The 15,448-nt window shown below is 33.3% G+C and overlaps 1 protein-coding gene across 1 annotated transcript; it reads left to right on the top strand.

Moving 5' to 3' along the window:
* The first annotated feature begins 9,506 nt into the window (after positions 1-9,506).
* LOC110618746 (cold-responsive protein kinase 1) lies at positions 9,507-14,475 on the top strand. Its single transcript, XM_021761982.2, has 8 exons — positions 9,507-9,992; positions 10,708-11,111; positions 11,216-11,335; positions 11,408-11,535; positions 11,623-11,836; positions 11,924-12,155; positions 12,266-12,416; positions 14,021-14,475. The coding sequence occupies exons 1-8, from the start codon at positions 9,607-9,609 to the stop codon at positions 14,342-14,344; spliced, it is 1,959 nt and encodes a 652-aa protein (XP_021617674.1). The 5' UTR covers positions 9,507-9,606; the 3' UTR covers positions 14,345-14,475.
* Positions 14,476-15,448: the final 973 nt, after the last annotated feature.

Genomic DNA, 15,448 nt, shown 5'->3' with positions numbered 1-15,448 from the left:
AAACTCTGTTCTGGCTACTGTGGTTGATGATTTCTTTGACTATGCTGGCTCTATGGAAGAATTACTAAACCTAATGGATTTGATTGAAAGGTAAGAATCTGCATGTGCATGCTTTTTAATTAAATTATTTAATACATAGACTGTTATTTTAGCTTGATATTTAACTTATGACAGTTAAATAATATTAATGCAATTAAATAAATTATAGATGGGATGAGCATTCAACCATTGGCTACAAGTCTAAAGAAGTAGAGATACTCTTCCATGCAATTTACGGCACAACTAATGAATTTGCAGATAAGGCTAGAACACAACAAGGACGATGCATCAAACGACACTTAATTGACATTGTAATAATTAAATCAACTAATTTTGATTAAAATTGATTAATTCTAATTATAACTTTTTTGTCTTTTTGGGTTATGTCTATGTTTGTAGTGGACAGACTTGCTCAAGGCCATGTTGAAAGAGGCAGAGTGGGCAAGAAATAAGTCAGTGCCAACGATGAAAGAATATCTATCAAATGGATATATATCATATGCCTTGGGACCTATCATTCTCATATCACTTTATTTTTTGGAGTCATTATCTGAGGAGATTGTGACCAGTGAAGAATACAAGAATCTGTTCATGCACACAAGTCTTATCGGTCGACTTACCAATGATCGTGTAACCGTTAAGGTAATACAAATAATTTTTGAACTCGTATTGATCTAAAATAGTCAATTTAAATTATTTAGTAGCATTTGAACTATCTATTATAAACAAATTATAATTTTTTTTATCTCACCGATATTTAATAATACTGCAGAGTGAAAGTGAACAAGGAAAATTTAATGCAGTTTCACTGCAAGTAGTTCATGGTGGCGGTGCTGTAACTGAGGAGGAAGCTCGAGAGAAGGTAACAAATCTTATAGAGAGTCACAGGAGAGAATTGTTAAGAATGGTGTTGCAAAATAAGGAAAGTGTAGTTCCAAAAGCTTGTAAAGATTTGTTTTGGACGATGAGCAAAGTATCTCACCTTTTTTATATGAGCGAAGATGGCTATTCTTCTCCAAGAAAGATGGTTAGTGCAGTAAATGCAATTATCAATGAACCAATCATTGTACCCTAGTCACGTAATAGGCCAGTTCAATATTGGACTCTTTAGCTACGTACAATGGTTGAATGAAATAATGTTATTTATTACAAAGAGTTGTTTTTTTCGTTAGCTATAATAATAAATAATATAGTGTTTCATTCACAAGCATACCTGCCTTTCTATATACTGAATTAAATCATACATTTCAAATTTAAGTAGGCTAAATGCACATGCATGTATTTCTTTCACTATCTTCAATCAAATCATATATTTACATATTCACTATCTATCATTTATTCTAATAATATTCAAAAAAATTTATCAAAAATTAAAATTTTAGTATTTATAAAAATTGAATCGAATTAATTTGAGTATAAATCGACTCGAATCGAGCTGATCTAATTTAACTTCATTCAGTTTAATTTGATCGATTGAAATTTTTAATGAATTTTTTATTTTTTTACACCTTATTTTTAATATTTTAAAATTTAATTGAAATATTTCAACTTTAATTATGGTATAATTTTTTTATATTATAAAAAATAATATACTATTATTGTTAATCGGTTCGATTTTATTAATTTTTCTGATCAAAACTAATTAAATCGAATCAAAATAACTAAAATTTTTAAAAATAAAAATCGAACCGAACTGAAAAATAAAAAATCAAACCGAATTTCTAAATTAATTCAGTTCGATCAATTTTTTGAATTTGAACCAAATACTATACACTTCTACTAATTATTTTCCATACATGCACTATAGAACTTTAACAATGAGTATTGAATCTAGAAAGTCAATCACAATAGAATTTAACAACCTAAGATATTATTAATTTGATTAATTAATTAATTAAATTAATAAATTTAACTTACAATGACTAAATTCAAAGATTGGTAATCTTGAAATAAAGGATTTAAAAAGAATAATTAATTTTCATATGATAAATTTTAGGCCAAACCATTTAAGTGTAATTTAATGGAAGTCTAATTTTATGTTTGAAGGAACTCCAAATTTCTCTTTATCTTTGAGAAAGGTGGGCTTGATCCCAAGTAAGGTTAGTTTTAGACTAAAAGGAAATTTGGTTAATGAGCTTGGACTTGGAAGGAAATTCATTGGACTTCATGGACTTAAAAGTAATTTGGATTAGTCCATGTCTATTGGGCGTGGAAGAGGAATTGGATAATGCCAGGTGCTAATGGGCTTGGCCCATATCAATAGTTTGGTAGAAAGTAAATGGGCTTGGCCAGCTCATAAGGCTTTAATGGCTTCTATTGCTAAGTGGGCCATCAAAGCCACATCAATTTATATATAAACTTAAGAAAAATTTTTAATAAGAAATAAATTAATAAAAAGAATTTATCATTATTTAAAAAGTTAAGTAAATTTATTTTAAAAAAATTGAAATATTGAATTAAAAAATTTCATTATTAACGGGGATAATCCAAATACTCTACTAACATTTAATATACTTTAAAAAAAATTTAATTTAAAGGAAATACAATAGCTAAATAAAATAGCTAATGGAAAATAAAATTTTGTATACGAAGTTGAATAAGGTAGACAGATAAATTGAAATTCAAAATCTCAACCGCTTTTATACTTTAAAAATGAAAGAAAACTAACCAATTTATTGTGAATTGACAGAATTTATTGCGAATTGACAGAAAAATTTACAAATTTCAATATATATATAATATATCAGAGCATATTGAATAGTTTAATAATATATTATGAATTATATATTATGCGTCGGTTGATCGGAAATATAATAGCAGAAGTTCTACTCGAACGAAGAGTTTCTGAGATAAATTTTTGTAGAGCTGTTTTTTTTTTCTAATATGTAATATTTATCTAATTTATTTTGTTTTAAAACTCACACAAAAATAAAAAAAATTTTAATCGATATAAACATGGTGAAATTGATAAATTATGTGATAATTTTTTTTTTGTGATTATTTTTAACATTCCATTATTTTTAATAAAATTTAATTTGGTTTGAAATTTGCAACTTGTGACTCATATCTTAGAGGAGAATTCACATCAAGTCTATTTCATGAGTCCCACATATGGCTTAGCATACTTCATGGACACGTTCATTCGCCCAGTCTGGCCGGCAACAATATTCTCAATTACTGATTATATATAATTCTATCTTTATTAAATATTTAATTCGTTTATAAAATATTCTCTAAAAAATTATTTTCAATCAAATAATTTATTTTTATTATTTAATACCAATATTAAAAATTAATAAATATTAATAAATTATTTTCCTTGAATAATTATATTCTAAGAGGCAAATTAATTAAAAAGATTCAAAACAAGCATAAGTAAAGTGCCGAAGTTCTCTCTCAAGCCGCCAATAGCTCTAGAACTTTTGCCGATTGTGATTCCACCGGAATGTCAGATTCCGGCAATGAGGGTATGGAAGAGGATGATCTTTTGCAACATAATGGCCGTAGGAAGCGTAAAGATGGTGAAGGAGGTTTCTCTTTAGAAGAACAAGACGGTAGAAAGTTTGAGTCTGTTGGACAACCGTCTCCAATGGGTCCTTCGTTTAGGGATATGCTAGTCAATGGGAGTCCTAATAACGAGACTGTGATTGCTGACACAGTTGAAGTGAATGATGAGGAGTCGAATGAGCTTTCTGATGGGGAAGAGGATGAGGAGGATGAAAAGTGCCCTAATATTAAACTTACTAAAATTGAGAAATCTCGTTATTGTAAACCATGGAAGAACTCCTTGATTATCAAGCTGATTGGAAGATCAATAGGGTATGCCTATTTATCGCGAAGGGTGAAGGAACTCTGGAAACCTAAATCCCCTATTGACTTAATTGCTCTGGACAACGATTTTTTCCTTGCTCGATTTAATAGTAGGGAAGATTTTGATTTTGCACTGGAGGGTGGACCATGGATTATAGCTGATCATTATTTGTCAGTTCGCCAATGGTGCCCGGATTTTGATCCATTTAATGTTTCCTTGGAACGCTTGGCAGTTTGGGTTCGATTTCCATGCCTTCCAATTGAATATTTTAATGAGGATTTTCTTATGCGATTGGGGAGGAAGATAGGAGATCCTATCAGAGTGGATAATAACACTAGCCGAGTGACAAGAGGGCATTTTGCGAGATTATGTGTTGAAGTTGATGTTACGAAGCCTCTTTTGTCGAAATTCAAGCTGAACCGGAGAGTTCGACGTATTGAATATGAGGGGTTGCATATGGTTTGTTTTTCATGTGGAATTTTTGGGCATATGAAGGATAATTGTCCTTCGTTGCGGAAAGAGTTGCAGCCAGAGAATGTAGAGAATGTGCCTAATTCGGTTCATAGTAACCCTGCTCCTAAGGTGGCTCAGTTACCCGAGAATCAGGTGGTTAATCCAGCTGTTTTAGATGATTTTGGTGATTGGATGCTGGTTAAGAAAGATAGAAGACGTAATCAACGTCCTCAGGAAAAACCTGTATTTAAATTTGGGTCAGGTGATCATGGTCCGAGGGAGTCAAACAAGGGTAAATCAACGATGAAGGCCAATAATAACCCCTTTAGTTCTCTAGTTATTCTCCAGGATTCTGAGACTCATATAGAACATAATGCGACTCCACCAGTGGTACAAGACTTTCGTCCTGTCTTGGGCAAGAAAAAGCTACGGGATTCTAAAGGGAAGGGTCAAGTGGTTTCTACTGTGACAAGAGAGGAGACTCCCAATATTGCTTTAGATTCCTATGTGAGATCTAATGGGCCTGCTGTGCAAAGTTTAGTTCTAAAAATTAGAGGGGTTTCGAGTGGATCAGGGGGATCTTCTAGAAAAGCTGCTGCACAAGATGACCATGTAGTTGTTCAAGGGAATAATAGAACGAATCAGTCAAAGACTTGGGTTGTTTCTAACTCGAAATTGGTGGGACTTGCAAATTTAGAAACAGAATTGGATAGGAATAAACATGATAATTTTAATGATCCGTCATTTCCTCATCCAACCCGTCCCAATATCCCAGCAGCTAAGGGAGATGGTAATCAGGATATGAATCTTGACGATGATGCGATGATAATTGTTGCTCAGACTTCCTTGAATGAATTTCAGAATAGTGGTTTAATTGGTAAGATGCCTTCTAATGAGGGGTCTTACTAGATTTTTCGTTCTATTATAGGTTCAGTCATCCTCGTGGCTTTCTTTTCTCTCTTATTTTTAATGATTATTGGAGTTTGGAATTGTCAGGGTGCTGCTTCTTCTAATTTTCTGAGAGCTTTTAAGGAATACAATCGTATCTATAAGCCTCAGATTTTTTGTTTGGTTGAGCCTCGAATTTCTGGCCATTCAGCTGATAATGTTTGTAAACAGCTAGGTTATGATAATTGGGTTCGTGTCGAGACTTTTGGTTTCAGTGGAGGCATCTGGATTTTATGGTCAGAAATATTTTTTAAGTTAACGCTTGTGTCGACAGATCCGCAATTTATTACATGCAATGTGTTACTTGATAATGGGGACTCGTGGTTAGTGAGTTTTGTGTATGCCAGCCCTGACATTAGTTTACGAAGACGTTTGTGGCATTCGGTTCTGGGTTTCAATGGAAGTGAGAAAAGTTGGTTACTGTTGGGAGATTTTAATTCTTTTACAAGCGAGAATGAACAAACCGGCTATGTTAATGTTCACAGTATTGGGGCTAGTGATTTTCGGCAATGGATTTTTGATAACTCACTTATTGATTTGGGTTTTGAAGGTACCCCTTTTACTTGGAGTAAGGGTGGTATTAATTCTTCTTATAAAGCTGCTCGATTAGACCGTTGCTTGTGTACTGAGATTTGGCGCATGACATTTTCTAGAGCTACAGTTATTCATGCTCCAAAGTTGCATTCTGATCATTGTCCTATTTTTATGAATTGCTTTGGAGTTACAAATTCTTCTGTTCGTCGTTTTCATTTTCAAGCGGCTTGGACAGCTCACAAAGATTTTGTTGATGTTGTTTCCCGTGGTTGGAAGCAAAATACTTCTTTATTTGATAATTTGAAATCAACCAAAGACTCATTAAGCCAATGGAACCGATCTGAGTTTGGGAATATTTTTCATAATAAGCAGAGGTTGATCCGTCGAATTGATGGTGTTCAAAAAAGCTTAGCTATCCGGCGAACGAGAGGTTTAGTGAAGCTGGAATTTAATCTGAGACGACAGCTTGAAGATGTTTTGAAGCAGGAAGAATTATACTGGTTTCAACAATCTAGGGAGGAATGGATTGTTTCTGGTGAGAGAAATACAAGGTTTTATCATCTTTCTACCGTGATTAAACGCAAGAAGCAGCAAATTCTCAAGCTGAGAAATGGGAACAATGTGTGGATTGAAGATTCTAGTCAACTTAAAGAGCTTGCTAGCGGTTACTATCAGGAGCTGTATTCGAAAGATTTGGCGGTTGACTGCAGCCATTTTGTTAGACCTGATGGGCCTGCTCTTTCTTCTTCTCAACGGTTGCTTCTGGATCGTCCTTTTTCTCATGATGAAGTATATGATGCTTTGCGCCTTATGTCTCCTTACAAGGCTCCAGGACCCGATGGTCTACAAGCAGTTTTCTTTCAGAAATCTTGGTCTGCGGTAGGTTCACAGGTTTCAGCGTTTATTATTGAGGTCTTGGGCGGGAGGGAGTTTCCAGAGGAAGTTAATGAAACGGTGCTGACTCTTATTCCTAAAATTGCTTGTCCAGAATTTATTTCTCAGTTCAGACCAATTAGCTTATGTAACGTGATCTATAAGCTTGTTACAAAAGTGTTGATTAACAGATTGAAAGATGTTTTGAGCTCTCTCATTGGATTGGAACAAAGTAGCTTCGTTCCTGGCCGACAAATTATTGATAACATTGTGGTGTTTCAAGAAGTTTTGCACACTATGAGAACGTCTAAGCGGTCAGGGGGTTTTATGGCGATTAAAATTGATCTTGAAAAGGCTTATGATAGACTAGATTGGGATTTTATTCAGTGGGTGTTGGGTTCTTACCACTTTTCCGATGCTTGGATTTCTAATATTATGAATTGTGTTAGAACATCTTCTATGTCAGTGTTATGGAATGGTGAGAAGTTAGAATCTTTTAAACCGACTCGTGGTGTGCGACAAGGCGATCCAATGTCTTCATATCTTTTTGTTATGTGTATTGAACAACTTTCGAGAATGTTTAAACAGCTTGTTCGTCAAGGCAGATGGAAGCCGATTCCTATCTCGAGTAATGGTCCGATGATTTCTCATCTTATGTTCGCGGATGATATGGTTTTGTTCGCAGAAGCTTCTGTGGAACAGTTGGATTTGATTTTATCATGTTTGGATGACTTTGCTAAGGCTTCCGGGCAGAAAGTGAATTTAGCTAAGTCTTCTCTTTATTTGTCGCCTTTTGTTGATAGTGATTTGGCGTCACTTTTGTCTTCAAGGTCAGGTATTCCTTTGACTGCTGATTTGGGAAAATACTTGGGTGTGCCATCTATTCATGGGAGGATTTCAGTCTCCACATATAGTAGTATTTTGGATAAAATGAGAGGCAGACTTGATGGCTGGAAGGCGAGAGCTCTATCAAAAGCTGGACGAATAACGTTAGTTCAATCAGTTCTTAATGCTATTCCTGTTTTTGTGATGCAGAGTGCTCTTTTACCGATATCGCTTTGCAATGAAATAGAGAAAATATGCAGGAACTTTATTTGGCATGGGAAGGATATGAAGCCAGCTGTACATCTGATTAATTGGGATACAATGTCCTTGCCGAAGCGGTTAGGTGGTCTTGGCATCAGAAATATGCGACAAATGAATCAGGCTCTATTAGGGAAGTTGTGTTGGCGAGCTTACAAGAATCCGCAAGCTTTGTGGGTTAGGTGCCTTTTCAATAAATATGAGTCGGGTTTTGTTCATTGGGAAGTCGCTAAGCGAGCTAATGGTTCAGTCAATTGGAAATCTTTTTGTTATGGTTTGGAGCTACTTCGAAAAGGGATAGTTGTAGATGTGAATAATGGGATGCACACTAGATTTTGGCTGGATGATTGGCTTCCGGTTGGGCCTCTTTGGAATTTTGCACTTAAACCGTTGATTGAGTTGAATATGCAGGTTTGTGTTCGATATTTCTGGGTTCCTAATGTAGGCTGGAATTGGGACATTTTAAATTCTCTTCTTCCTACTGATGTCCTTTTATATTTCCAATCAATTACTTTAGTTGATGATATGTCGTGTTTGGATGGTTTTGCGTGGAAGCATTCTTCTTCTGGCTTATATACAGTTAAGTCAGGGTTTGATACGTTTTATTCAGAAGTGTCAGGATCTAATATGGATTGGCAAGGGCTGTGGAAGGTTAGGGTGCCACAGCGAATTCAAGTGTTTTTGTGGGAAGTGGCACATGAGAAAATCATGGTTAATGTTCAACGCCGAAAGCGAGAATTTATTGATTATGATTTATGTCCTCTTTGTGGAGTTGCAAGTGAATATGTTTTGCATGCTCTACGAGATTGCCAACATGTGAAACAAATTTGGAATTCCCTTTTACCTACCAATTTCGTTTCTCCATTTTTTGATATTTTGAATGTGCCTTTATGGCTATCTGCTAATATAGAAAAAGTAGGGTTATTGGCTAATGGAATACCATGGGATGTGCTTTTTAGTTCGGCTGTTTGGTGGTTATGGAAGCGAAGAAACTTGTTGGTTTTTAATGAGAATAATGACCAGGATACTATTGATGCGTCCTTTATTCAGCTTCGAGCAAAAGAATATATTCATGCATGGAGGTTTTCGATGCAGGCTGGGTCTGGACCGAGAGGCCGGTCTTTGAAGTATGTTGGGTGGAAGCCGCCAGAAACAGGCTGGGTGGTAGTGAATTCCGATGGTAGTGCATTGTTGTCAGCAGGAAGGGCAAGTTGTGCAGGTTGTTTTCGAAACAATGAAGGTAGATGGCTTTTGGGCTTTCAACGGTTTTTGGGCAATTGTGGAGCAATGGAAGCTGAGCTATGGGGAATATATTATGCTTTAGTATTAGCATGGGATTCAGGGTGGAAGAAGATTGAAATTCAAACGGATTCTCAACTCGCGTTAGATTTACTTGCAGGTAGAGGTGCAGGAGTTTTTAGAGTTGCTAATTTGGTGAGGAATTGTCGTGATCTTATCAATAGAAGCTGGGAAGTCAAGATGGTAAAAATTTACAGGGAAGCAAATGCGGTAGCGGATCGTTTGACTAGTTTAACCATTGGTGATGATTTTAATTTGAAAATTCATCAATGGCCTCCTGTTACTATTAAATTTTTACTGGATGCTGATAGGTTGGGGCTTTCATGGCCTAGATTAATAAAATAAGGGCTCTATCCCTCTTTTTCTAAAAAAAAAAAAATAAATTATTTTCCTTATAATTAACCTAATTTTGGAATATATTTTTCATTAACATAGAAAAGTATTGTCCATATGCTAAACAAAATATCTGCTTAAGACGCCGGGGCTATAGATAACGAATTTTCCAATTATTTAATCAAATATTGGGCAGAGGATACAAAGTCTGAAACCTCCCCAGAGAAAACTGAATGAAGAAAAAAGAAGGAATGGAGTGGAAGATGTTATTGGTAGCAGCAGCATGGATTTGTTATTATATGGTGAAGATGGCGAATTCAGACGCAGGAATCAACTTTTTAAACGAAGGTTGCAGCATCTACAACGTCTCCAGTGTTTTAGATTTCAGTATCAACCTCAATAATTCTTTTAGCGATCTCAGGTCTCAGATCAATGGTGGCAAAAATTTTGCTACGACGCAGCGATTTAGAGGCGTTGACTCCGTCTATGCTATGATCCAATGCAGAGATTATATGTCTACCGCCGAATGTCTCAGCTGTTTCAGCGTTGCTTCTACTAAACTTCGCAATTGCTCCGCCGCTAATGGTGGTCGTGTTATTTATGATGGCTGCTTTCTCAGGTACTTTAAATTATATATTAATGAATGGATTGTGCTTTGCTGCTCAGCACGAATTCGTGTGTTCGTGGAAGCTGTTGGATATGGGAGACAGAACCATATGATCCAACGGCTATTACGATTTGCGTTCAATACGAAGTCGTTCTGAGTAAAAATATATTTGAAATTTATTCCTAGTTAATGAACAGCAGTAAAATCGTTAGTGAAATATAAAGAGTGCATATATTTTGAAACTTTAAAGCTCGTAATTCGCAGAAAAATAATTTATTTATGTAAAAAATAGATTTGTAAAAAAAAAATTTAAGAAAATAATTGATTTTTTATTATTTATTTATAATAGTAAAAAATAAATGGAATAATATTATTTATATATAGAAAATTCAATAACACTAGTAAAATTTTTAAAATTTAGAAAATGATATTATTTTTCTAAATTTTTTTAAAATTTTATTTTCTTCAAGAAAAAAATTCTAAAAATGTTTCCCAAAATTAATAAAAAAATTTTCTGTTAATAATTTTTAATATTTTAAATATCAAAAAATATTGAAAATATTTTTATAAAAAAATATTTTTAATAAAATAAATAGAGACTAAATTACTATATTTTCTGTAAAACAAATGGAGTGCAAGTTGCTTTGAATCGTTCCATAGAACAAAATATGGAAACAACATTCTAGTCCAATTCTATTACAGACGTTAGTGTTCTGTAACTTTTCAGGTATGAGAGAAGTGACTTCTATGGAGAAACCACTCGGGACGCCAACCGCGAGTATTGTGGGAATCGGAATACATCGGCACCAGCCACTGCTTTCGAAGCAGCAGTGAAAGGATTGTTAAATGATCTTCAAATCGCGACACCAAGAATACAAGGTTTCTTTGCTGCCAGCAAGAGAGAAGTTATTGGCGCTAATAATGAGTCTGTATACGCCATTGCACAATGTGTTCAAACCATTGATTCAGTTGGCTGCTTAGCTTGCATGCAAGTAGCCCATAACAACCTTCAGAGATGCCCTCCTACAGCTGACGGCAGGGCGGTCGATTCTGGGTGTTTCATGAGGTACTCCGATACGGCATTCTTCGCCAATAACCAGACTACCAATCTTGAATCCTATTTGAAAACAGGTGAAATTTCTCTTTAACAACCAACCCTTTTCTAGTTTTGCAGTCAATTTTCGAGCTTCGAGAGTTTCAGTTGCATGCATATTGATTTTGCTATGTTCTCGTAGGAGGTTCTGGTAAAAAGACAGCTCTTATTGGAGGAGTTGCTGGAGGTGTAGGCCTCCTTTTGCTTATTGTTGTGTTGATAGCTTGGTTTAAGCTTTCAAGGAGGAAGAGAGCCAATAGAGGTAATGCAAACAAAAAAATATTAAGCGAATCTGCAAGAAAAAGAAATACCAAGTAATTTTTCCATGTAGCAGGTGACATATTAGGAGCAACTGAACTGCGAGGTCCTACAAGTTACAGTTACCGAGACTTGAAATCAGCAACGAAGAATTTCAAAGAAGAAAACAAACTAGGAGAAGGAGGTTTCGGTGATGTATACAAGGTAAAATAAATAAGAAAATCAACCATGCTGCTGTTTTCTTCTTTGGTTTATGGGTTACCATTGGTAATTTGCTACGGAAATGAACAGGGTACTTTAAAAAATGGGAAAATAGTTGCAGTAAAGAAACTAGCTCTAGGACAATCACGAAGAGCAAAGGCAGATTTTGCAAGTGAAGTCACACTGATAAGCAATGTTCATCATCGCAACCTTGTACGCTTACTCGGTTGTTGTAGCAAAGGACCAGAATTACTTCTTGTCTATGAATACATGGCAAACAGCAGCCTTGATAGATTCTTATTTGGTAAGCATTGATCTCTACTACAATAGCATAAACTGCGTTGCAGGATAACAGTTAAAACTAAAATTATTTTTCTTTTTTTTAAAACAGGTCAAAATAAAGGATCCCTTGTCTGGAAACAACGATTGGATGTAATAATCGGAACAGCTCAAGGTCTTGCGTATCTACACGAGCAATTTCATGTCTGCATCATCCATCGAGACATCAAACCAAGCAATATTCTTCTGGACGATGAGTTCCAACCCAAAATAGCTGATTTTGGGTTGGCAAGGCTTCTGCCGGACGACCAGACTCATCTGAGCACCAAATTTGCTGGGACCTTGTAAGTATTAATGATTATTATTATTATACTAAAGTAATGCAAGGGCTCGAACATGCAAAAGTGTTGCTTCTGTTTACGAGGAAATTCATGTGTTTGAGAATGAACATCAGGGGATACACAGCACCTGAGTATGCAATCCATGGACAGTTATCAGAGAAGGTGGATACCTATAGCTATGGAGTAGTTGTCCTAGAAATCATCAGTGGCAGAAAGAGCAATGAGATGATAGCTGATCCTGGGTCTGATTACCTCCTCAAACGGGTGAGAACTACAATACTGAAAACTCGACTTAGGTGTAAATCACACTAGTTCCTAACATAATCAACAGACACTACAGAAAATTCAGTACCGGACAAATTCATTAGTGAAGAATATAATTTCGTTGGTGATTCGAGTTACTAACGGATTAACAATAGAATTTATCCATCCTAGAAAATCTCAATAATTTTATTTTCAAGGGCACGTCAAGATTGTTAATGCATCATGACAGTTTCTTTAGTAATTAAAATCAATGACCTATTCATTGTTGACCGCAATCATTTTTCACAACTGATTTTAAAATATTATTAACTGAAATTCTATTCGTACTTGACCGCAATCATTCTTCGCAACTGATAATAAATTATAATTAACTGAAATTTTGTCCTTATTATATTAAGGATACTAATTGAATAGGCGTTACTATTCTGTTATAGATATTAATGAAATTTTCATCATTATTCTGTTATAGATACGAACAAAATTTCTTTCACTATTCTGTTATTATAGAGTACAACAACTACTTGGATAATAACATATTTTTTTCTATTATTGATAGCAACAAATGATTCATTTGTAAATATAAAAATTCAGCTATAACACCATTTATTTTTTTACTATATTTTTATTTTTCATAACGCTACACATGTATATTAATAATATTCATAATCTCAACACAAACATAATTAATTATATTATATAAAAGCATCTGCCAATTTAATCACTAAAATTATAATTAAAATTAAAAGTGTTTTAAAATATCAAACATTGCATTAATAATATCTAATTTAAGTATAATATATACTAATTTTCACAAGTTAAATAAAAAGTGGTATCATAATCTGTGTATCTTGATCGTTGTCAGCCTAGTTAATAATTTTGTTATTGTCACAAATAGATTATTTTTCGTTAATGATTTTGTAATTTCTTATAGTGAAATTCATTTTTATATTTTTAAAACGAAATGTTTAAAACCTTATATTTTTAGTGCATTTAAAAATTAGTCCTTTCATCCATTAGTTACTATTATACGTGTTCAAATCTCTTTGTTACCCTTTTTTAAATTTAAGATTTTAACTAGAATTACAATTCTTATTAATCCCTTTAATTTTTTAATTATCATTTTATAATACACTGCTTCAGTTCAAATGAAGAAATTCAACAAAAGTATTAAATACTTTAATTTTTAACTTATCATTACATAATACACTTTAATTCTTGATGATATCAGTATTATAATATTGACTACAATCTAGACTAATTATCAAATTAACTAATTTTAAACACTTTTGTGATTCCATAATCATTCATAAATACTTTAATTCTTATAACTTAGATCAATGGAATAAAGAGTATTTTGAAAAGAAATTTATCTTTTCAGATATTTGATTATTCATTAATTTTTTGGTTAATGTCTTAACGCTTTAAATGAATAGGAGAATATTTTTAAACGAACTAAAATACAAGAGTTTAAGTGTTGAATTTTAAAAATATAAAATATCTATTAATTAAATTTAGGGATTAAATAATAATTTTTTTTACTTCAAAATCATATTTGTCCAATTACATACTATTTTCTTTTTCTTTTGTTTTTTTTCCAAGTAAAGGCATGGAGGCTATATGAGAATGGCTCTCACCTGGAACTGGTGGATGAAAGCTTAGACCTGAATGAACATGAAGCAGAAGAAGTGAAGAGAATGATAGAGATTGCATTGATGTGTACTCAAACTTCACCAGCTTTAAGGCCAACAATGTCTGAAGTGGTTGTTCTACTTAAAAGCAAGGGTTCATTAATAGAGCATCCTCCACCAACTAAGCCTCCCTTTATAGATAATGAAGAAAGGGTGGGTGTCCATGGAGACAAATCTACATCTACTGCTTCCTCTTCCTCCAATGCCACTGCTTCTATCACTCAGGTTTCAGGTCGCTAACACTTGTAGATTCACAAAATGTCAAGTGCAAACACAAGGTATTAGTACCTTTCTTCACTTATGTACCTGGGTTTCGTTGTTCAAAATGTTGGACAAAAATGCAATCCTTTGAAATTGTAGATTATTTTTACCAAATATGCACTATTATATTTTAAAATTTAGACAATAAAATTATAATTTTTTATATTTTTTATTCGTTGTAAAAAATAATTAAATCACTGCAACTTAACCGCGGATGCAGACATCGCAATTTTTAAATTATTGCTATTAATCTATAGCCACATTTAAATTCCAATTAACCACTTTCTTTAAAGAGTTTTAGAAATAAAATGAGATATAATTTTTAGATTATTACCTCTCGTATCACTTATTTCTTATATGATTTTTGAAAAATTACAATTTAATCTCTAAAATTTTAGCTTTTTAACAACAAGCAGCCACCCATCTCTCGCTTCTCCCTTAAGCCATTTTTTATTAACCGACTCCGGCATTAGTTTAAAAGATAAAGGGAAATAAAAAATGAAAAAGTAAAGAGAGAAAAAAAAAAGAAAATAATTAGAGAGAAGAAGAGAGAATAGTACTTTAAATCGCTGAAAGTTTCGTTTTAAATTATTTTTAAAAAATTAAAAAAAATTGCAACATCCTTAAATAAAATTTAAATATAGTCAAATTTATGAAAAAAAAATAAAGTATAGCATTTCCTATTGTCAATGCCTCTTGTTTAACTTTAAACCTTTGTTTGATTCTTTAATTATGTAATGAAAATGAAAAAAAAGTAGGAAAATAAATAAATAAATACTCTAATTAAACACAAAATAAATTATAGAGTTTATTTTTATATCATATATCTATCATGTAGCAATGAAGCCAAAAGTATATCTACAAGTTCACCTTTCATACTCCTTATCCCTTCATTTTCACCTTTTTTTCAAAATTAGAGGAAAAAAACTTAATAAGAAGTTTAAAAAATTTAATTTAATTAATTTCTCTCCTTATAATTACCATCTAAAAGAAAATATTACAAACGGTTGTATTTTTTTCTTACTATATAAAGATAAATTTGTATTTAAAAACTCTTTGAGTTAGATAAGGTGAATAAGTTAA

Source organism: Manihot esculenta, chromosome 7 (assembly GCF_001659605.2).
Source record: "Manihot esculenta cultivar AM560-2 chromosome 7, M.esculenta_v8, whole genome shotgun sequence".
NCBI classification, from domain to species: Eukaryota; Viridiplantae; Streptophyta; class Magnoliopsida; order Malpighiales; family Euphorbiaceae; genus Manihot; species Manihot esculenta.
This window is presented reverse-complemented; position numbering and strand designations above follow the sequence as displayed.